General features: G+C 44.6%; 1 protein-coding gene across 6 annotated transcripts in view; it reads left to right on the top strand.

The window, feature by feature from the left end:
* The window catches only part of PRKCQ (protein kinase C theta), a 143,316-nt gene that overhangs the window by 115,436 nt on the left and 3,002 nt on the right, over positions 1-24,878 (top strand). For all 6 annotated transcript variants that reach the window (XM_017513198.2, XM_017513195.2, XM_017513197.2 and 3 more), the window contains exons 15-17: positions 249-387; positions 14,367-14,555; positions 23,106-23,234. In XM_017513198.2, coding sequence (XP_017368687.1) covers positions 249-387; positions 14,367-14,555; positions 23,106-23,234 — 457 coding nt within the window. The remainder of the gene's footprint in view (positions 1-248; positions 388-14,366; positions 14,556-23,105; positions 23,235-24,878) is intronic.

The raw sequence follows: 24,878 nt of genomic DNA, 5'->3' as shown, positions 1-24,878 counted from the left end.
GTTGAGGTTGCAATGCACTGTGATGGTGCCACCTTCCTCCAGCCTGGGCGACAGAGTGACACTTTGTCTCAAAAAAAAAAAAAAAAAAAAAAAAAAAAGGAAAGTTATTAGTTACATTCCCCTAAGAATGGAATGGGATCTTTTAAGAGGCTACTGTTCTCCAAGGAAAGAAAAAATTGTTGGCATGAATTTTAAGTTAACCAAATTATATTTATTCATATGAGATCTGCTTTGCTTTTGTTTTCCAGGGACCTGAAGCTCGATAACATCCTGTTAGACAAAGATGGACACATCAAGATCGCGGATTTTGGAATGTGCAAGGAGAACATGCTAGGAGATGCCAAGACGAATACCTTCTGCGGGACACCCGACTACATCGCCCCGGAGGTAGGAACGCAGCGGCAGGCTGCTCCCACCTCGGCATGCCGCGGCTACACACCATTGCTTCTTCCGCCCCTGATCTCGGCTCACTGCAACCTCCACCTTCCAGGTTCAAAAGATTCTCGTGCCTCAGCCTCCTGAGTAGCCAGGAATACAGGTGTCTCCCACCACGTCCAACTAATTTTTTTGTATTTTTAGTAGAAATGGGGTTTCACCATGTCAGCCAGGTTGGTCTTGAACTCCTGACCTCAAGTGATCTGCTCACCTCAGCCTCCCAAAGTGCTGGGATTACAATGTGAGCCACTAAGCCCAGCCTGTAAGAGTTTTTTTTTTTTTTTTTTTTTTTTTTTTTGAGATGGAGTCTCACTCTGTCACCAGGCTGGAGTGCTGCAGTGGTGCCATCTCCGCCTCCTGGGTTCAAACAATTCTTCTGCCTCAGCCTCCCAAGTAGCCGGGACTACAGGTGCAAGCCACCACGCCCAGCTAATTTTTGCATTTTTAGCAGAGACGGGGTTTCACCATGTTGGCCAGGATGGTCTCGATCTTTTGACCTCATGATCTGTGCACCACAGCCTGTATATAGCCATGAGCCACCAAGCCCGGTCTTGGTGTTCTAAGAGTTCTTTATACATGGATGAGTTAATAGTCTTCAGCTGTTCTTACCACATTCTGATATCATACATGCTTCCCTGCACCACTAGACGGGAAGCTCCTTAAGAGCAAGTTCCTGTCGTTGCCAAAGGAGTTGTAGCCACCTGAGTCCTAGAACTATGTAGGTTTGCCCTGTGGTTGGGTGATAAGTAATTTTAATTTAACCTGGGCATCTGTTCTATGAGGAATGCTGGCTTTTAGCTTACATGGCATTGTTGAACTCACAGAATGAGGCTCATTGACTAAGTAACTTTCTGATCATGGAAATCTATGTTTCATTCAGGTTAGCACAGATACAGGTATTGATGCCATAAAGCATTTTTCATTTGAAGTGAAGCCAAAGCTCATCAAAGCACGAGTGAAAGGGACCTGAGAGGAGATACTCAACTCAATTAGTGAATTCCCCTTCATCGTAATTTTGAGATATGCCCACATGTGCTCTGCTCAGAGCACCCTCACTGCCATCACTGGCAATGGTCTCCTTTGTCACTCCCTGAGCCCCACCTGAGCCACCTCAACTTCTTTCCTCTTCACCTCACAGCACCTTGGGGTGACTGCCTTACTCTGATGCACTTCTGTCTACGGATGTTGGCTGCCGGGCCTTTTCCACAGCGAACCTTCCTTCCCGATTTCCGTCTGCTTCTTGCAGAATCCGGCCTCCACAACTTGCTTCTCTCCCATGTGCTTATCTCCACGTGATTCAGTGCTTGGGCCGCTTCTCTTCTTACTTCACATCCTCCATGGGTGACTGTGGTTTTCGCTCTGAAGTGAATGCGGCCCCCCTGCACTTCTTCCTGCCGCAGACCATTCGTCCATTTTCCTGCTTGAGACCTCCAAGTAAATGCATGAGTCCTTCAAAGACAGCAGGTCCAAAACTCACGCTGTTGAACTTGCTTCCTAATTCCCTCTTTCCTTCTTTTTCTTCCTTGGTGAACTCTGTGTCATCCATTCAGCCTTCTAGAGAGAAAACTAGGAATTAGCCAAATTTCTGCCTTCTTTCTTATCCCTCAAATCCACCCAAACACCAAGACCTTCTAAAATTGGACCTCTCCTGTCCATTCGCTCCTTTAAACTTGTGACTGAATTCAGACTCTCCCTTGATTCCTTCTTCAAGGTCAAACAAGTCCTCTTCATTCAGCTCCCCCCAGCTCTCCAGGTCCTCCCCGCCCTTACTGCTGTTACCCTGGTGAAGAACATGAGCATCTCTTGCCTGGCTCCTGGTGACACCCTTCCATCTGGATTTCCCCCTTATCATCCATCACCAGGGTGTGCTCTTTATATATCTTCACACTTTTTGATCAGTTAGAAAAGCATCCCCAAGATCTGTCTATTTAAATATGAATCACATTCATTGTCACCAACTACAATAGTCTGTGTTACCAAATGTGCCTAAACTAACAATACATAGTTTAAAATAACAACATTGTATTCTATTTGTTAATAGTACAAAAATATGCTTCATTAAAATAATGAGATTAAATAACTTTTTTAAAATCTTGTTTTCACACTTTAGGACTCTAGGATAGAAAGGTCTGATTTACTTATTTCCATTCTGGGTTTTGATGGCTGTCATAGCTGGAAAAGATACTTCCCAAAGATGTAATAGAAACAGACTTTACGACATGCACTAACGCAAGGCATGTCACTGACAATAGTACATTTAAGTCCATAATTAAAAGCAGTGTTTTTGATATATTTCATTTTTTAGCCAATCTTCTGTTGGCTGACAGAGCTTGCCCTGGGAGAAATAAAAACATCAGCATTGCCATTTTCTTATGTTCTTCTTAAGAAAGCATTATTTTAGTGCAGTATTATCTTCATCCAAATGTTATGTTTGCATTGCTATTGCAGTGTTACCTTCAGCCCAAGCCTCTTTGCAGATTAAGACCTTGTCATTTTGTAAAAAATTACAGCACTCAGGCAAGCGCAATGGCTCATACCTGTAATCCCAGCACTTTGAGAGGCTGAGGCGGGCGGATCACTTGAGCCCAGGAGTTCAAGATCAGCTTGGACAAGATGGCAAAACCCTGTCTCTACTAAAAATACAAAAAATAGTCAGGCGTGGTGGTAGACACCTGTAATCCCAGCACTTTGGGAGGCTGAAGCAGGTGGATCACTGAGGTCAGGAGTTCGAGACCAGCCTGGCCAACATGGTGAAACCTTGTCTCTACTAAAAATACAAAAATTAGCTGGGTGTGGTGGTGGGTACCTGTAGTCCCAGCTATATGGGAGACTGAGGCATGAGAATTGTTTGAACCCATAAGGCGGAGGTTGCACCACTGTGCTCCAGCCTGGGTGACAGAGCAAGACCCTTTCTCTCAAAAAAAAAAAAAAAATTAAACAGAACCCAAAATGATAGCACAACTTACGATGCATGGAAAATAAGTGGATAAGCCGAGTCTCCGCTAAGCTCCTTCTGAGATGCAGCTTCCCTCCTCCCCCAGGAGTCTTCACTTCCTGTTTAAGTTTCTCAGTGTGTCACTCTGGATGGTCATGAAGCCTCAATTCTTCCTCATTTTAGAATTTTTTAATGGCTGTATTACAAATGCAAATTCGGGTTTTCTTGTCACGTCTGGGATGATCGAGGCCTGGGTCGATGCACCCCCAGACGCCTCTGCTCAGCCAGGTCTCCACATTCTCCTCTGTGCTGTGCAGATTTGCCCCGGCCCAGCATCAATATCCTCAAGGAGTCCCCATTCCCAGCTGGGTGTCAGTCGCAGTCCTGAATGTAGGTCCCTAAGAACATGTGCTGCCATGTTAAAGTGCTACCTGCCTGGCCAGGCCACACTGTTCCTGCCACTGCACATCCTTGGTATACGGTCCTCCCCAGACCACAGTCACCTTCTCCCTAAAGTTGCCACTGGCTTTAGGGATAGCCAGCTGTTCCCTTTCCTGTGCAACCACAGAACCTCTGCATCCACCTGACCAATCCACTGAGCTTCTCCCCATCAGGGGCCACGGCTCATCTACCCATCAACAGCAGCAGCCATCAGCTGTTTTCCAAATAAACGACCACACTAAGTCAAACAGCCTAAAAGTTCATCTCTAAACGGGTCCTGGATTCCCCACCTCTGGGTGTCTGTTAAATAACCCTCCCTGGCTTTCCCCTTCTCTGTCTGGAAAGATCCTGCCCCTGGTCTGAGGTTTCCATCCCACCATCCACTCAGTGACATTTTCCCTCATCTCACTCATTTCCTCATTGCCCCTTTTTCCCTCAAAATCCAAACAAAACTGGAGCTGTGTTCTCCTGCCTCTACACCTTAGGGAAATGTCCACCTCTCTTGTGTGATTCAAAGTTGATGCTGCCCTGCGTGGTCTTTATGCGTGTTCCATTGCTGTCTGTCCTATGAACATGTCTGTAAGCACCTTCAAGGAGGGGACTCTGTGGCTGGGGAAAAGCCGACTAGGTGAGGCAAAAAATTAAAACCCAGGAACACATAACAGCTGGGATAGAGGCCATAGAGTCTATCTGGCAGGCACTGATAGTTCCTGTCAGGAGAACTCAAATCTCAGAAGTGCATGCATTTCAGAGCAGTGTCAGGAGCCACACAGGAAAAACAGACCTGTGCTCCCATGACTGGGGACCATCTCACTAGGCCACTCCTCCTGAGACCTAAAGCGCCTTTCAAAAGCCCCACGGCCTCCCCTCCCCCTGCCGTCTTCCTATAATTGGGGAAAAGAGAGGCTGATGTCTCTTTGGAGGTCCAAACTCATTTTGACAAATAGGAAGGCAGTTAAACAGGGAAACATTGTACTTACTTTCTTTTCTTTTTTTTTTTTTTTTTTTTCGAGATGGAGTCTTGCTCTATTGCCAGGCCAGAATACAGTGGTGCAATCTCAGTTCACTGCAACCTCCGCCTCCCAGGTTCTGCCTCAGCCTTTCAAGTAGCTGGGTCTACAAGTGCACACCACCGCACCCAGCTAATTTTTGTAATTTTATTAGAGAAAGGGTTTCACCACATTGGCCAGGATAGTCTTGATCTCTTGACCTTGACCCGCCCCCCTCAGCTTCCCAAAGTGCTGGGATTACAGGCGTGAGCCACCACACCTAGCTGGAAACGTCATACTTTCTATAGCACCCTGGACACTCAGTAAATCCAGATGGGATTGCAATGCATGGAAGCAGCTTCCTGGAGAAAGTCAGAGTTCCCTGGAAACCAAACTGGTATTGGCCCCAGAAGGTCACTGATTTCTGGGGCAGCACTTGCCCAATTGCACATCACGGTGGCAGAGCCTCGCCAGTCCAGACCCAACTTCCCAGCCCCTGAGGCTGAAGGAGCACAGATGTGGCTCGCTCTGGCACCGTATAGTGAAACCACTATTTATCTCTTGCTGCTTTCTCAGGTTTCATTGTGCATTTTGAGCTGTGCCTCCGATTCTTTGGGTCAAAGTGAGGAAGGAAGAAGAGGAGGCCACAGTGAGGCAAGGTCCCGGCGCTGAGAGAGAAACGGGCCACGCTTGCTGGTGTTTCTCCACCACAGTTTCTTTAAAAAGAAAGCATGGACGGGGTGCTGTGGCTCACGCCTGTAATCCCAGCACTGTGGGAGGCCAAGCGGGAGGATCACCTGAGGTCGGGAGTTTGAGACCAGCCTGGCCAACATGGTGAAACCAGCTAAAAATACAAAAATTAGCTGGGTGTGGTGGTGCACGCCTGTTAATCCCAGCTCCTCAGGAGACTGAAGTAGGAGAATCACTTGAACCCAGAAGATAGATAGAGGTTGCAGTGAGCTGAAATCATGCCACTGCACTCCAGCGTGGGCCACAGAGTGAGACTCTGTCTCAAAAAAAAAAAAAAAAAATTGAGCATGGTGTGAGCATGTCAGCTTGAGGTTTAAAATCAAGAGGCAGTCTGGATTGCAGCTCCCAGCAAGCGTGTGAAGGGTGAGTGGTTGCTGCACTTCCAGACAGATTTTTATTGCCCACAGACCAGTAGATTTCCAGGTAGTGGAGTGCCGTGGGTCTCCAGAGGGCTGTTTTGGCCTTTGAGCTCTCCACACAAAAACTCACACGGGTCCAGGTGCCATTTCAGCTGGTGACTGGCGCGCCTGGGAGACAGAGTTGCCCGTTCAACTGAAGAAAAGGGAACTGAAATGGAGCCAGGCCAGGAGATTCCCCAGTGAAAAAGCGCCACAAGCCCCTAGCGCAGTCCAGGCGCCATTTCAACTGGTGACTGGAATGCCTGAGCAACAGAGTCGCCTGTTCAATTGAAGAAAAAGAGGTCTGAGGCAGGGAGCCAGGTGATCAGGCACCACCAGTCCCACCCCCACAAAGACTAGCAATCTGAAACGCTCTGGACTGAGTTTCACAGCAAGCACAGCTGAACCCGGGATGGTCCAACTCTGTCAGGGAGGGGCATCCACCATTACCGAGGCAGTCCGGCATCGCCTAGGTGGTCTGCCATTACTGATGCAGCCCACCGTTACAGAGAGAGTCCACCGTTACAGAGGGGGGCTGCCATTGCCGAGGCAATTCTAACTCTATGCCTATAAACATGACTGCAGGGAAGTTCACATGGTGCTGGGTGGAGCCCACAGCAGCTCAGCAAAGCCTCTGCTGGCAGACTGTGACTAGGCTGCCTCCTCACTGGGCAGGGCATCCCAATATTAGATCAACAAGAGAGAAAATTAACAAGGATATCCAGAACTTGAACTCAGACCTGGATCAAGCAAATCTATAGACATTTACAGAACTATTTACAGAACTCTCCACCTCAAATCCACAGAATATACATTCTTCTCAGCACCACATCACACCTACTCTAAAACTGACCACATAATTGGAAGTAAATCACTCCTCAGCAAATGCAAAAGAACAGAAATCATAACAAGTCTCTCAGATCACAGTGCAATCAAGTTAGAACTAAGAATTCAGAAACTAACTCAGAACCACACAGCTTCATAGAAACTGAACAACTGGCTCTTGAATGTTGACTGGATAAACAATGAAATGAAGGCAGAAATAAAGATGTTCTTTGAAACCAACAAGAACGAAGACACAACATACCAGAATCTCTGGGACAAATTTAAAGCAGTGTCTAGAGGGAAATTTATAGCAATAAATGCCCACATGAGAAGCAAGAAGAGATCTAAAATTGACACCCTATCACCAAAATTGAAAGAGCTAGAGGAGCAAGATCAAAAAAAAACTCAAAACCTAGCAGAAGACAAGAAATAACTAAGATCAGAGCAGAACTGAAGGAGATAGAGACACAAAAAAACCCTTCAAAAAAATCAGTAAATCCAGGAGCTGGTTTTTGGAAAAGATCAACAACATAGACCACTAAATCAGATTAATAGAAAAAATAATCAAATAGATGCAATAAAAAAATGATCAAGGGGATATCACCACAGATTCCACAGAAATACCACCATCAGAGATTACTACAAACAACTCTATGCACATAAACCAGTAAACCTGGAAGAAATGGATAAATTTCTGGGCACTTGCATCCTCCCAAGCCTAAACCAGGAAGAAGTCAAAACCCTGAATAGACCAATAACAAGGGCTGAAGTTGAGGCAGCAATTAAGAACCTACCACACACAAAAAGCCCAGGTCCAGATGGGTTCACAGCCAAATTCTACCAGACATACAAAGAGGAGCTGGTACCACTCCTTCTGAATCCAAAAAGAGGGAATCCTTCCCAAATGCTTTTATGAGACAAACATCATCCTGATACCAAAACCTGGCAGAGACTCAACAAGAAAAGAAAACTTCAGGCCAATATCCATGATGAACATCGATGCAAAAATCTTCAATAAAATACTGGCAAACCGATTGCAACAGCACATCAAAAAGCTTATCCATCACGATCAAGCAGGCTCCATCCCAGAGATGCAAGGCTGGTTCAACATAAGTAAGTCTGTAAACATAATCCACCCCACATAAACAGAACCAAAGACAGAAACCACATGATTATCTCAGTAGATGCAGAGAAGACCTTTGACAAAATTCAACAGCCCTTTATGCTGAAAACTCTGAATAAATTAGGTATTGATGGAATGTATCTCAAAATAATAAAAGCTATTTATGACAAACCAACAGCCAATACCATACTGAGTGGGCAAAAACTGGAAGCATTCCCTTTGAAATCTGGCACTAGACAAGGATGCCCCCTCTCACCACTCCTATTCAATGTAGTATTGGAAGTTCTAGCCAGAGCAATCAGGCAAAAAAAAGAAATAAAGAGTATTCAATTAGGAAAGGAGGAAGTCAAATTGTCTCTATTTACAGAAGACATGATTGTATATTTAGAAGACCCCATTGTCTCAGCCCAAAATCTCCTGAAACTGATAAGCAACTTTAGCAAAGTCTCGGCATACAAAATCAATGTGCTAAAATCACAAGCATTCCTACACACTAATAACAGACTTAAAGAGAGCCAAATCAAGAACAAACTTCCATTCACAATTCCTACAAAGAGAATAAAGTACCTAGGAATACAATTAACAAGGAACGTAAAGGACCTCTTCAAGGAGAACTACAAGCCACTGCTCAACAAAATAAGAGAGGACACAAACAGATGGAGAAACATTCCATGCTCATGGTTAGGAAGAATCAATATCATGAAAATAGCCATACTGCCCAAAGTAATTTACAGATTCAACACTATCCCATCAAGCTACCGACCTTCTTCACAGAACTGGAAAAAACCACCTTAAACTCCATATGGAACCAAAAGAGAGCCCGCATAGCCAAGTCAATTCTAAGCAAAAAGAACAAAGCTGGAGGCATCACACTACCTGGCTTCAAACTATACTACAAGGCTACAGTAATCAAAACAGCATGGTACTGGTACCAAAACAGAGATATTGACCAATGGAACAGAACAGAGGCCTTGGAGGCAATGCTACGCATCTACAACCATCTGATCTTTGACAAACCTCACAAAAACAAGCAATGGGGAAAGGATTCCCTGTTTAATAAACAGTGTTGGGAAAACTGGCTAGCCATGTGCAGAAAGCAGAAACTGGACCCCTTCCTGATACCTTACACTAAAATTAACTCCAGATGGATTAAAGACTTAAACATAAGACCTAACACCACAAAAACCCTATAAGAAAACCTAGGCAAAATCATTCAGGACATAGGCATAGGCAAGGACTTCATGATTAAAACACCAAAAGCATTGATAACAAAAGCCAAAATCGACAAATGGGACCTAAAACAATCATTAGAGTGAATCAGCAACCAAGAGAATGGGAAAAAATTTTTGCAATCTACCCATCTGACAAGGGGCTAATATCCAGAATCTACAAAGAATTAAAACAGATTTACAAGAAAAAAACAAGCCCATTCAAAATCTGGCAAAGGATACGAACAGACACTTTACAAAAGAAGACATATATGAGGCCAACAAACATATGAAAAAATGCTCATCATCGCTGGTCATCAGAGAAATGCAAATCAAAACTACATTGAGATACCATCTCACGCCAGTTAGAATGGCGATCATTAAAAAATCTGGAGACAACAGATGCTGGAGAGGATGTGGAGAAATAGGAACACTTTTACACTGTTGGTGGGAGTGGAAATTAGTTCAACCATTGTGGAAGACAGTGTGGCGCTTCCTCAAGGACCTAGAAATAGAAATTCCATTTGACCCAGCAATCCCATTACTAGGTATATATCCAAAGGATTATAAATTGTTCTATTATAAGGACACATGCACATGAATGTTCATTGTGGCACTGTTTACAATAGCAAAGACTTGGAACCAACCCAAATGCCCATCGATGGGCATTTGGACAGGGAAAATGTGGCACATATACACCATGGAATACTATGCAGCCATAAAAAACAATGAGTTTGTGTCCTTTGTAGGGACATGGATGAACCTGGAAACCATCATTCTCAGCAAACTGACACAAGAACAGAAAAACACCGCATGTTCTCACTCATAGGCGGGTGTTGAACAGTGAGAACACATGGACACAGGGAGGGGAGCATCACACACTGGGGTCTGTGGTGGGAGAACTAGGGGAGGGACAGCAGGAGGTGGGGAGGCTGGGGAGGGATAACATGGGAAGAAATGCCAGATATAGGAGATGGGGAGGAAGGCAGCACACCACATTGCCACATATATACCTCTGCAACAATCTTGCATGTTCTTCACATGTACCCCAAAACCTAAAATGCAATAATATATTTTAAAAAAAAGAGGCACATTATGATATGGAAGGAAAATCACGTAGTAAAATCCTAAAAGACCAGAATTCAGAACATTGCTGTCAGCTCACTAACTAGGAGACTTTAAATAAGACCTTTTGCCTTTCTAAGCCCAATCATCACCTGCTATAGGAGAGAGAGAACTGTGCGTGCCTAGTTCAGGTGGATTCTTATCAATAAGACAAAATGTTTGTTGAATACCTAACACGTGTCAGTGTTCCTGAAGCAGACATTCTGTTGTGAGTTTGCATTTTGCTGCTTCCTCCTAAAATAAAACTGAAATTTTTTACTAACATCGCCAAGCTTAGAAGGCTTAATTTGCACACAGCTGTCTCCTGTCCTTCCAAATTTTCTTTTTGTTTGTCCTGCCAAAATGAAGTTGTTTACAAAGCTGGGTGGCTCAGGCCTTTCTTGTTGCTTTGGCACCGCCTTGTGGCACGTCTCAGAAATTGCATCTATCCCTGGCCCAACAAATTGAGGGAAGGTTGTGTTGGGTGCATCTTAAATTTCCTTATCATTCTCACTAGGTATACTTTTAGATGATTCCTCAAGGCAAAGCCTATTTTTTCTAAATTATAACGTAAACGTTAGTATGTAAATATTGAGGTAAAAGTAGTGGGTAGCATTTTTACATTGGAAATTAGTAACAGATAGCAAAATTCTGTTTGCAACTTGATCTTCATTTTCAGAAATGGGGACAAGCTCATCATCAGAACAGATATGTATCATAGTATTTATAGTCGTCCCATAAGACAAATCACCTTGACTTTGCTACTTTTCATTGGATTCTCACAAGAAGCGTGTAAAAAGCTGGCCAGATATGATTCCCGTTTTTCACAAGGAGGTTGAGGAGGGTTAAAAGATCCTCCCAAAACTGTGCAATAAGGGATTAAGCCAAAAGTAGAGCCTGTGACATTTTATATGGCCAGAAAACCTGTTGTGCTGCTGTTGACATTATTCTTTTGTTTGTTTAGCAAGCCTATGTCAGAGATGCCTCATGGCACCCCTGGGACTCACTCATGCCAATCCGTTCCCCAGGAGTGGGCCCAGGTGGCCGAGGGTCAGGGAGGGGTTGCCATGCACATCAGTCTGCTCCATCTGAAAAAGCTCACCAACATCAAAACATGGGGCTTTCCTAGAAAATACTGGAATCTCTAGAATTCTTTTCTGAGACAGAGTCTTGCTCTGTCACTCAGGCTGGAGCACAGAGGTGCAGTCTCTGCTCAGTACAGCTTCCACCTCCCAGATTCAAGAGATTCTCCTGCCTCAGCCTGTCAAGTAGCTGGGATTAGAGGCATGCGCCAACACACCCAGCTAATTTCTGTGCTTTTAGTAGAGACAGGGTTTCGCCGCATTGGCCAGGCTGGTCTCAAACTCCTGACCTCAGGTGATCTGCCCACCTCGGCCTCCCAAAGTGCTGGGAGGCTGACTGGAATTGTAGTGTCATTTTCTTTCCCAAGGCCATCAGTGCTACAATTCTGCCACTCATTCCAAAGGCCCATTAAAGAAGGAAGAGAAAATTCCATCTTATATGAGTAGTGCCAATAACAAAATACCTTTTGTGAGTGTGTGTGTATTTATATGTGTGTGTTCACAGATGTACCTAGCTAAGCCTGAACACCTCACAGGATAGAACAGATGTTCATCCCCAAGAGCCTCCGACTGTCTTGCTTTTAAGTTTAGTGCCTCAGTCCTGTTATTCCTTCTCCATTTTGTTTTGGGTAATAAACAACTTGCCTGCAACTCATCCTTGGAGCAGCAGTCATGAACTGACGACGGTTTTTTTTCCCCTCTTTTCCATTAAAAAATTTGTATGTGCCACTGCTATGTCCTAGGGTTTTGTTTTTAATTATGGGGAAATACACATAACATGAAATTCACCATCTGAACTATTTTTGTGTACAGTTCAGTAATGCTAAATGTAGGGCCGGGCACTTTGGGAGGCTGAAGTGGGTGGATCACTTGAGGTCAGGAGTTTGAGACCATCCTGACCAACATGGTGAAATCCTGTCTCTACTAAAAATACAAAAATTAGTTGGGCATGGTGGCATACTCCTGTAATCCCAGCTACCCAGGAGGCTGAGGCAAGAGAATCGCTTGAACCCAGGAAGTAGAAGTTGCAATGAGCTGAGACTATGCCACTGCACTCCAGCCTAGGTGACAGAGTGAGATTCCATTTCAAAGATAAATAAATTAGATTAAGTGTATTGTATAGTTTTACAACAAATCTCCAGAAGTTTTTCATCTCAGAAAACCAAAATTCTATCCACATTCAACACTGACTCCCCATTCCCCGTCCCCCAGCCCCTGCCATGCACCATTCCACTTCCTGTCTCCAGAATTTAACTATTAGGTTGCTGCAAAAGTAATTGAAGTTTTTGTCACTGAAAATAAAGGCAAAACCTGCAATTAATACTTTAGGTACCATATATAAGTAGAATCAATATTTGTCTTTCCCTGCCTGGCTTATTTCACTTGGCATAATGTTATCAAGGTTCACTCACATAGCATGTGACAGGTTTCTCTTACCTTTAAGGCTGAATAATAATCCACTGTGTGGATATACCACAATTTTTTCAATGCCTTCCCAACCCCTCCTCCCCACCCTCTGCCCAGCCCCTGGCAACCGCCACTCTGACCTTCCACGAGTTCAGCGTGTGTAGATTTCACATATAAGTGAGATTTTGCAGTGTATGTTTCTCTGCGCCTGGCTTGCTTCACTCAACATGTTTTCCAGGTTCATCCATGTTGTTGAAAATGGAGAATTTCTCCTTTTTCAGGGCTGATACCCCACTGTGTATATATAGCACAATTTCTTTATCCACTGATGGACACTTAGATTCCATATCTTGGCTATTGTGAATGATGCTGCAATGAGCAAGTGAGTCCAGCTGTCTCAACATACTGATTTTATTTCTGTTGGTTATACACCCACCAGCACATTTTCCTCATTTCTTCATCCATGGATGGGTGTATGGTATATACCATATACCATCTCAGAGAAGGTCAGGCACAGTTTTTTGGGGTGTCAGTCACTGAGCAGAGTGGCACGTGCCCTCTACCTTCCAACATTCAAAAAGGAATTCATTGAAAAATCAACATACAAAGTTTTTTGCTAGAAGAGTGGGTTGGTGAAAGGATAGGAATCTTTCAAAATGTTAGGGCAGCTTCCAGACTTCGAATCTTCCTCCCTAGCAGATAGACTCAGATCCTGCAACTAGCTGTAGGTAGTTCTTAGAGATCTCTGATTTCTAGATTTGAGCACTTTGGGGTGTTTTTGTTTTTGAGATGGAGGTTCTCTCTTGTTGCCCAGGCTGGAGGGCAGTGGTGCGATCTTAGCTCACTGCAGTTTTCACCTCCCAGGTTCAAGTGATTGATTCTCTTGCCTCAGCCTCAAAAGTAGCTGGAATTATAAGCACCTGCCACCACACCTGGCTAATTTTTGTATTTTTAGTAGAGATGGGGTTTCACCATGCTGGCCAGGCTGGTCTTGAACTCCTGACCTCAGGTTATCCACCCACCTCAGCCTCCCAAAGTGCTGGGATTACGGGCTTGAGCCACCACACCTGGCCTAGATTTGAGCTCTTTATTTTAGGGTCTCTTTCCTGGCACAGGACACAATTTGAGTCTGCATATCAGTGATTACAGTTGTGCCTCCTGAACCGAACAGCCGTAGATAGTGAGGCTTTAAGGAAGGGAATTGTCCAGATGGCCTACTTTGGATGCTTTATTACTACAGAGAGTTTCTGCAAAGACTCAGGACAGTGCAAGTCAGCAAAGCATGTGGGCTTGGTTTCAAGGCTCACACCAGAGCTTCTGGAGAACTTAGACATATGCCAGCTTTCATAGGTCCGATATCTGCCACCTGAGTTCTCATGTCATTGATGGGAAAATAAAAACTAATGACACAGTTTCATTGTTTCTTTAAAACCAGAGGAAAAATACAAATGGAAACTGAAAAGAGCTTACTCAGACTCAAACATTTCAGCATTGTTTGGACATTGCTATCCAGTCATCGGCTTCTCAGGAGAGAGTTTTTGGGGTGATTTGGGGGCAACCTCACATCTTTCCCCTTGACCATTTACTGCATGGCTTGAGACGCTCAGGAAGAGTTGTCACTCCTCAGCCTCATTCCTACTAATTCTGTGTCTGCCTTTTGGTTGTGCAGATCTTGCTGGGTCAGAAATACAACCACTCTGTGGACTGGTGGTCCTTCGGGGTTCTCCTTTATGAGATGCTGATCGGTCAGTCACCTTTCCACGGGCAGGATGAGGAGGAGCTCTTCCACTCTATCCGCATGGACAATCCCTTTTACCCACGGTGGCTGGAGAAGGAGGCAAAGGACCTGCTGGTGAAGGTAAGAAGCGAAGCCAAGAGCATCTTCATAAGAAGAGTTTTAGGTCTTCTGGTCAGTTTTCTGTTCATCTTAGATTCCAACTTGCACATGGCAAACAATGATTATATTGAACTGGGTTTAAATGGGATACACACCATCTGTGTTTTAATAGAGGCACCAATCTTATGAGCATTAAATATCAAAAGGAGTGTAAGATAAACCCTCGTGCATCTGTTATAAAATAGATGCCTGGGAACCAGTTCATTACCTTTGAATACCCTCACCTGGAGATGTAGTTGGTCTTCAAGCACAGTGTGTGGCTTTAAACTCTAGCTACCTGGGAGGTTGAGGCAGGAGGATTGTTTGAAGTTAGGAGTTTGAGGTCAGTCTGGGCAATGTAGTGAGAACCTTGTCTCCAAAACAATAAAGAAAAAAAGGGAATTTATGTTATATAGAGGTGGGGTTTTTTTAACTCAATCTCTTGTTTCCCCTAGTTTGTTATTAGTAATATTCAATTCAGTTCATCCTCCCCTACCTCTGGTTGAAAATGTGTGCAGGATGTGTGACTTTTCAGCCTGCTCTTAGATAAAAGACAACCTATTGTCTGAAACACCGTCTCAGTGGAAAAATTAAAACCATCCAGTCCAAGGTATTATTCATCACATTTTTTTTGTTTTGAGACAGAATCTCACTGTGTCACCCCAGCTGCAGTGCAGTGGCACAATCTCAGCTCACTGCAACCTCCGCTTCCCAGGTTAAAGTGATTCTCCTGCCTTGGTCTCCAAAGTAGCTGGGATTACAGGTGTACCATCACACCCAACTAAATTTTTGTTTTTTTAGTAGAGACAGGGTTTCACCATGTTGGCCAGGCTGGTCTCGAACTCCTGACCTCAGGTGATGCACCTACCTCAGGTCACACCTATAACCCTAGCACTTTGAAAGGCCAAGGTGGGAGGATTGCTTGAACAACCCGAAATTCAAGACCAGCCTGGGCAACATGGTGAGACCCCATCTCTACAAAAAATATAAAATTAGCCAGCTGTGGTGGCTAACGTCTACAGTCTCAGCTACTCAGGCAGCTGAGGTTGGAGGATCGCTTGAGCCCACAAGGTAGAGGTTGCAATGAGCCATGATCACACCACTGCACTCCAGCATGGGTGACAGAGCAAGACTCTGTTTCCCTACCCCCCCACCCCCAATAAAAAAAGAGTCTAGCAAATCTGAAAGAAGTGGACCAAGAATGCAGGTGCTTTGGAAGAAAGATTGTTTTGATTTCTGGCATCTCATATGTCAGCTGGTTACAAAATACTCATCATTTAGGGAAATAATTTTTAGCCTTATGCTTGCTATATTGAAAATGGGAATAGGATAAGATCCTTCAACATGGGAAGCTATCTGGGGGTTTTAAATTTAAAACTAGAAAAATATTAGCAGGCTCATCTTTTTTCACTCATCTACTTTTTTGCTCTTAAAGAAGTAGTTAGAATTAAATGTAAAGGGAATACACTTCCACCTCTCTAATAAAAGTGACAACCTGTCTTGGGCATTAGAAACTTGGAGGCAACTCCAGAGCACTCCTTGGAAAATCAAGACCTTGAATCTGAGAAGTGCTGACAAAGCCCTCACAGGATCCCCAGTCAATGGTAAAGAAACAAGGTGTTTAAAAATTCGAGCCAGTTCCATCCAGCTTTCACTTTCTGACTGTGATCCAAACAAGCAATAGCTTAGAAAATTCCCTCAACAACCAATTAGAGGTACTTTTAATGACCAAACACAGATGAAATGAAAGCTAATTTCAAAATTAACCAATTTAAAAAGAAAAAAGGATGACAACAGTAAAAATAAGTCAGTGGGATCTGGATATAAAGTTTCTTATTTTATGTAAAGGCAGCTCACACATTGTTACAATAGCTACATTTGTAGCAATAAATGTAGCAATTGTAATAATCAACTGTGAAATGTGTCAGCTTGGGCTCCCTAACAAGGTACCACAGACCAAGTGAGTTAAACAACAGACATTTCTTTCTCACAGTTTTGGAGGCTGCAAGTCCAAGATTAAGGTCCAGCAGGGTCAGTTCCTGATGAGGACTCTCCTCCTGACTGGTAGACAGCCACCTTCTAGTTGTGTCTTCACAGCAGAGAGAAAGAAATTCTGGTCTCCCTTTCATATGCGACCTCTGCGCCTGTTGGATCAGGACCTTACCCCATGACCACATTTAACCCTAATTATCTGCATAAAGGCCCGACCTACAGTCACATTGTGGACTGGGGCATCAACATTTTGAGGGGGTGCCATTCAGTCCACAGCATGAGGCTGCACTGTGAAGCCTAGGCCAGCAAAACCCACTGGGGATAAAAACGAACACAAAGCTTGGTCTATACAACCCGAGGCATGAGAGCACCTCCAGACTCGGGGGCTATCTCCAAATGAGTCCCAAGGTGGAGGCCCTGGAGGGAGAGTCACAATCCCCCAACACCCATCATGCCTCATAAATGCCAGCCTTCCGCCCTGTGTTTCCCAAACCCAGCCCACCTTGAGGATCTGCAATGTTTCAGGCCAGGATGGAGGGCGAAGGAGGGGCAGAGGTAACCAGGAGTAACTCCATGGAGAGAAGTTGGAAGTGATGGTTCCAAGGAGAGAAAGATTGGGTGGGAGAAAAGGATTGGGAGGAGAAAAGGTGAAAAGCCATGTCCTGGAATCCTACTCAGCAATGAAAAGGAACTATTGATCCTTATAAAACAATGCAAGGCATTAATGTTGAATGCAAAAGGTAAATCTCAAAAGCTCACGCTCTCTGAGCCCATTGATATCACTTCATTGAAATGACAACACCATAGAAATGCAAGTCAGATTAGTGGTTGCCTGGGGTTAGGGTGCTGGGGACAGGAGGATGGGCATGACTCTCAGGGTGCAGCACAGGCAGATCTTTGTGGTTCAAATCTTGCTTGGCGTGGAAGTTGCCCATATCTGCACATGTGATAAACTGGCATAAGTAGTATATACACATGGCACCAGACCAGCTCCTTACCTTATGCTGTCATTATGTGAAATGGAACCATTGGGAGACATAGGGTGAAGGGCACATGGGACATCTCTGTACTATCTTATCAACATCCTGTGAATCTATAATTACTTCAAAATAAAGTTTTAAAACAAAACTAGGGCCAGGCGCAGTGGCTCATGCCTGTAATCCCAGCGCTTTGGGAGGCCGAGGTGGGTGGATCACAAGGTCAGGAGTTTGAGACCAGCCTGTCCAACATAGTGAAACCCCATCTCTACTAAAAATACAAAAATTAGCTGGGCATGGTAGCAGGCAGCTGTAACCCCACCTACTCGGGAGGTTGAGGCAGGAGAATCATTTGAACCCAGGAGGTTGGAGTTGCAGTGAATAATCTGTCAGAGCTACTGCTGTTCAATTCTGCCACTGCCCTCCAGCCTTGGTGACAGGGTGAGACTCTGTCTCAAATAAAATGACTAAATCTAAGGCTAAATGCCTTGCAAACACCAAAATAACAGTCATCTGCAGAGTTTCAGGGGCAAGAGAGAGATTTGTCCCAAGAGAAGAAAATGAATTTGATTGAAAGAATAGAAACTAAGACAATAAGGGATAAAGAAGACAAGAGGACTGATGGCTGAAAGAGGTTTTTTTCTTTTCTTTTTAAAGACAGAGTCTCACTCTGTCACCCAGGCTGGAGTGCAGTGGCACAATCTTGGCACACTGCAGCCTACGCTACCCAGGCTCAAGTGATTCTCCAGCCCCAGCCTTCCATAAAGCTGGGACTACAGGTGCGTGCCACCAACGCCCAGCTGATTTTTGTATTTTTTGTAGAGACGCGGTTTTGCCATGTTGCCCAAGCTGGTCTCAAATTCCAGAGCTCAAAGCAATCTGCCCGCCTCAGCCTCCCAAAGTGCTGGGATTATAGGCATGAGTCACCATTCCTATTCAAGAGGTTCTAAATGAAGCTTGTTCAACCCATGCCCTGCATATAGCCCAGGATGGCTTTGAATGTAGCCCAGCACAAAATCATAAACTTTCTTAAGACATTATGACATGTTTTAGTGATTTTTTTTTTTTTTAGCTCATCAGCTATTGTTAGTGTTAGTGTGTTTTATGTGTGGCCCAGGGAAGCTAATAGATTGGACACCCCTGTTCTAAGTTTACATAGAAGAGTTTGGACTTTTTATTTCCCATGTGAGTTAGTAAAAATTCCATGAACTTTCTCTCACACATATTCTTGCAGTTAGGCTGATAAAATTAATTTCTATCATGCAATCTGCTGCCCATAAACTGGCTTCCAGCCTTATTTCTATTCCTCATTTGCTTGGATCCAACAGCTCCCACATTCTTGAGCCCCATTTGCTGAAAACATAAAAGGTAATGCCATTTCTCAGAAATTTCCTCAAGGGAATTTAACAAAACGTTATCAAACCAGAAGTAATAGGTCCTCAGGAAAAGCCAAGGAGAGCAATGCTGCGTGGCACCTGTGACAGCAGCAGAACCAGGCCTGTCACCGTCAGCCCCCAGGGCATGGATGCATGTTGTGCAGTGAACAAGTGCACACTGGAAGAGGCTGTGCTCCAGCTAGAATTCCAGTGGGGACACTGCTGTCCAGTTGACGATTGCCAAAGAAACACCCTTTATGTCCTCGTTTATCCATCCAGGATGTCCTGTCCATTTGTTTGAAAATGAGGGGAAATTAACGATCCAGAACATAAATACCTCTTCCTTTCATAGAAAGACGTATCTGAGGAGGGACTGAAGAGGGAAGGCAGGCTCCAGGTACAATCTGTCAGCACTGCTGCTCGCTGTCCTCCACAGCCTGGAGCTGCGTTCTTGCCCAGACTGTTCAATAAACTTAAACAAATTCCAACTACATCCTATTTTTTCCCATCAATGTAAACCTCCATCCTGACAGCTTTTACAGACAAAATCAAGTCTTCAGGGATTTTATTTCATCTGTGCAGCTTTCTAGGGGTGGAGCTTCCAGCCTGGGCCCCCTGTAAGGTCTCCCATCATCCTCAGGACCCCAGTGGGTTGAGTGGCTGCAGGGCAGAAAATATACTAATTTTCTGTTCTGCGCAGAACTAGAAAGAATATTGAAGCTCAGAGCTGGAAACTATATGCTCTTCTCATGACACATTTTATATTTTTCACGTATTTTTTCATTTTGCAGGTACACATCCAAGCTCAGAAGGTCCGTTGGCATGATCCTCTTAGTACAAATGCCACATGTTCACTGGAAGGAATAGAAAACCTAGCATGCAGCACACATGGCCCAGGGCAGTTACTTATGGCCTAATTTGCTGAAGCATTGCATTAGAACATGAGCTGGGTTTTGGCCTATTCCTAAGACACTTACACCATCTATCTAATCTTGTTTCATCCAAATGTCCTTAAGAAGTAGAGATCAATCATTTAGTATCATTGTTTCAAGAGAAGGGGCAAAGAGCAAGTCACTTATTCCCTTTGCTTTTTATTATTATTTGTAGAAGGAATCTTACTCTGTTGCCCAGGCTTGAGTGCAGTGGTACAATCTCAGCTCACTGCAACCTCTGCCTCCCAGGTTTAAGCAACTCTCCTACCTCAGCCTCCCATGTCTCTGGGATTACAGGTGTCCACCACCATGCCCACTATGTTTAGTAGAGATGGGGTTTCGCTATGTTGGCCAGGCTGGTCTCAAACTCCTGACCTCAAGTGATCTGCCCACCTCAGCCTCCCAAAATGCTGGGATTACAGGCATGAGCCACCATGCCCAGCCTCTCTCTGCTTCTAAAACATCAATCTGCTTTTCCATGTGATGACTCCTACTATTTTATAGTTTGTATAAATGCATGGGGCACAAGTGTAATTTTGTTACATGCATGGATTGCACAGTGGTGAAGCAAGGCTTTTAGTATCCACTCCATTTTCTGAGCCTACAGAAAAATATGTCTTACTGTGAACTTGGTGCTTCTTTTCTATGCTGTAAACAGGTGACCAAGAAAAAAATGAGGCTAGAAAATGTGTGATCTGCAGATAAACAAAGCGGAAAGACAGCTTATTCACTTACTCAGCATGCATCTACTGAGCATCTGTGTTGTGCCCCGCACCATGCTAGCTTCTGAAAGGAACAGACATATCAGTGACGTCCAGCCTTCAGAGCTTACAGTCTAGTAGGAAAGAAGACAACCTTGGAAAAAAGATGCAATATACTAATTCTCCAGTAGAGGGAAGACGTTCTGTGGTGCACAGATGAGAGATTATCCATCAGGACAAGTGGGAAAGAGGCCACTTGTCATCAAAGTGCATAGCTACTCTGAGGCTCGGCTTCCTCAGCTGACAACGGGGATAATGATACTTACTCTTAGAATTTGTTTCAAAATCACTGAGGCATCTAGCACAGTGCCTGGCTCCCAAAGAACATTGGTAGGAGTGAATGCTGTATCAATCCTAAGAATCATGAATCATGTGAGTGATGTATGATGGTGTGATCGGTCCTGAATATGACTTGAACAGAGGAGAGAAGGCTCCCTGCCAGTGGAGATCATTAAAGAAAGTTTCACAAGGAAAAGGGGGTGAAGAGCCCTGAAAGATAAGGCAGAATTTAAAGATGGGGGGCAGGAAATGGGAGTGGACTAGGGGAGGGTATCTCAATGCAAGATAGAAATACCATTAGTGAGGGACAGAGGCAGGAAGGCAGGTGGTGTTTTCAGTGAGCAGAAACGTTTGTACAGGAGGGGGTTCTAATGGGGATGAAAGGACCTGTGAGTCAGCATCAGACTCCAGAGAGCCTGGAACGGCAGCTGAGGGCCTGAGGATGTCAGAACTCACCAGGCCTTAGAGATCACCTTGTCTAGCCCTTCATTTACACATGAGGAAACAGACTCAGAAAACTGACCTGAGGCCACATGGGTAGTCAGTCTCTTGGATGGATGTCATGTTATTTCCACCATGCAGTGGCTTTCTAATTGGGTACTTTGGAACCCCAAGTTTCTCTAGAGAGTCCTCAGTGGCCCCCCTATGGTAAAGGGGAGAGAGGAAGTTGAGACTGTGCCAAGAATTTGCCAGTCGGATACACTGGGTGGTTGCACAAACATTTCACCCGGAACTTCAAAGAGATTCTCCTACTTTTTTAAAAAAGGGAAAAAAAACCCTCCAATTTACAATAGTATGTTGTTTGGTTGAGATATATATATATCTCACTATTTCAGAACATGCAGGCCTGCTATGTTTATGAGCAGTAAAAACAAGAGACCCTTGCAATTTAGGTGCAAATGGAGGTCGAACCCCTGTGAAAGCCTCCTGGAAAACACTGCATTCCACCACGTTTTCTGTTTTAAAGAACTTTAGGCTCCTTAAAATGCTCTATAACTCATGATTGCTCCATAAATAAACATCTAGCTGATGTAAGAATAACCGGTAACTACTCCAGACACCCAGGGGACCTGTTACTTTTCTAAGTTAATGTTTAGACTCTCCTGTTTCTTAATGCCCTTGACAGGTTTTATTTAAGTTTGAAAAATATCCAAGTTCCTTTCCTGTCTTTCCAGTGTTCATTTTGACCTCTTAGGGGGAAAGAACAGGAGAAGGAACAGTGCATAGCAGAATGTACATATGTGCCAGCTCAGAAATTACTAGATGGACGTTGAATTAAATATTACTCCTCCAGCAGGTTTGCAGGAGTCGAGGGTAATTCTCTTTACTCAGATGCCTTGTAGAGTCCAAAGCTGACTGTCTGGGACTAGTTTCTATTATACCTGAGTCCCCACAATGCTGGACTCATCCTAAGAATGCAGCTTTGTAAGAAATCAGACTCAATTGATGGATAATTCATCAAATGACAAATAAATTGATCCCTCACTCTATACTGTTGGATTTAATAGACCAGGAGTTATAGTGCACAAATGTGTGTGTCTGTGTGCATGTGTTCATGTACGCGTGTATATGCATGCATATGCCTGCCTGTCTGCATGTGTCACATTTGTATGTCAGCGTGTGCACATGTGTATGTGTTCATGTCTGTGTGTGTGCATTTATATATACCTATCTGTGTGCATGTGTATGTGTATATGCGTATCCGTGTGCATGTGCTCACATTTATGTGTGTGCCAGTGTTCATATCTGTGTATGCCATCATATATCTGTGTTCATGTATGTGCATGTGTGTGTGCATGTGCTCACATATGGTGCGTGTGTGCCTGTATGTGCATGTGTGCGCATGTGTATGTGTGTGTGTTGCTGTCTCATTAATCTTCATATCCACCTTGTGAGGAGGGCACTTGGCTCAGTTTACAGGTGAGGAAACTGACTCAGGCCTGTCAGCTGCCTGAGGTCCCATCAGTAACACAGGACAAAGTTTCAAATCAGGTCTGTGTGCCTCGGAAGATAGTGAGTCAGACACCAGCAAACTTAGAAAGGGTCCTGCAAGGGAGAGTTTCAGGACCAGATTGATTTTAGTCAGTCCTGATGAAGGTGAGTTGAAAAGTGAGGCTAGAAAAGAAGGGGCTAACGCACTGGGAAGCACCACGTGCTCCTGATGCAAAAGGCTCATCCCTGGAGACCTCAGGGCTCCTCCTCTGCTCCCTTTCAGCTCTTTGTGCGAGAACCAGAGAAGAGGCTAGGTGTGAGGGGAGACATCCGCCAGCACCCTTTGTTTCGGGAGATCAACTGGGAGGAACTTGAACGGAAGGAGATTGACCCGCCGTTCCGGCCGAAAGTGGTAAGGACTCACCCAGGGGCCGTTGGTGTCAACCCCTCTCCCTCCACTCAGGGTGGTCTGCCTGTCCAGGTCAGCAAAGCTGCTTACCCCTGCCGGAGCCCCGACTCCCCACCAGCCCCACTCCCCACCAGCCCCACTCCCCAAGAGGAATGCACTTCCCTACCACCTGTTGCTGGGATGGCGCGCCAGGGAGGGGAGGTCACTCTTGTTTGCAAAATTTAACCTCTGCAGTCAAGATGCAACTGCATGAAGAATGCATTGCTGTGAGCCCATGCCTTAGGCTGAATGTGAGTTTGTGAGAGTGACTATTAAACAAGCTGGAAGTTTTGCACATGACACACACACACACCTAATGGTCCACTCTGGGTAACCCAAACTTGGACATCAACCCTGCCTCCTACATCAGGAATTTTGGAGCTGCTTTTTCCATGATGTTTATTGAAGTATCTGTAACGTGCTCATGTAACTACATTTCCTAATGACAACTGTTAGGTGTTCTTTGGTTTAAGGGAAAAACTAAGTAAATCAGTGCTTAAGAAAAGATAGATCTGTACATTTCCATATATGTCCTCACTGGCAAAAGTCATTGAGCTACATCAGCAAAGGCAGAATGATCTGGCTCACCTGCCAGATGGGCCCCCATAAAGTGAAGGCAAAAATAAAGTAAGGTTGGGCCAAGTATTGTGGCTCACGCCTATAATCCCAGCACTTTCGGAGGTGGAGGCGGGTGGATCATCTGAGGTCAGGAGTTTGAGACCAGCCTGACCAACGTGGTGAAACCCTGTCTCTACTAAAAATACAAAGAATAGCTGGGCATGGTGGCAGGTGCCTGTAATCCCAGCTACTCAGGAGGCATGAGAATCATTTGAACCCAGGAGGTAGAAGTTGCAGTAAGCCAAGATCACACCATTGTACTCCAGCCTGGGCAAGAGAGCAAAAGCCCTGCCTCAAAAAAATTAAAATAAAAATAAAGTCAGGTCAAGATGAAGAGAGCTCCGGAGATGAATGGTGGAGATGGCTGTACAACAACATGAATGTGCTCCTGCCACGGAACTGCATGCTTCCAGGTGGTTAAGGCCAGGCACGGTAGTGCACGCCTGTAGTCCCAGCTACTCAGGAGGCCGAAGTGGGGGGGATTGCTTGAGTCCAGGAGTGTGAGACCAGCCTGGGCAACATAGTGATACTCCATTTCTACAAAAAAAATACAAAAAATTATGTGGGTTGTGTGGTGCATGCCTGTAGTCCCAGCTACTCGGGAGGCTGAGGTGGGAAGATTGCCTGAACCCAAAAGTTTGAGACTAGCACAGGCAATGCAGTTAAACCCCACCTCTACAAAACTACAAAATTAAGTGGGCTTGGTGGTGCATGCCTGCAGTTCAGACTACTCAGTAGGCCTCGACAGCAGGCTCACTTGAGCCCTACAGGATGCAGTGAGCTGTGATCACACCAGTGCACTCCAGCCTGGTGGCAGAGTGAGACACTGTCTCTAAAAATAAAATTTAAAGAGAAAAAACCATTGTTAAGAAAGTAAATTTTGTATTATGTATATCACAATTTTTAAAAATACTTTTTTTTTTGAGACGGAGTCTCACTCTGTCGCCCAGGCTGAGCACAGTGGTGTGATCTTGGTTCACTGCAACCTCC

This window comes from Cebus imitator, unplaced genomic scaffold (assembly GCF_001604975.1).
Source record: "Cebus imitator isolate Cc_AM_T3 unplaced genomic scaffold, Cebus_imitator-1.0 Scaffold487, whole genome shotgun sequence".
Taxonomy (NCBI): Eukaryota; Metazoa; Chordata; class Mammalia; order Primates; family Cebidae; genus Cebus; species Cebus imitator.
The sequence above is the reverse complement of the archived record's forward strand: the minus strand, read 5'-3'. Positions and strand labels throughout refer to the sequence as shown.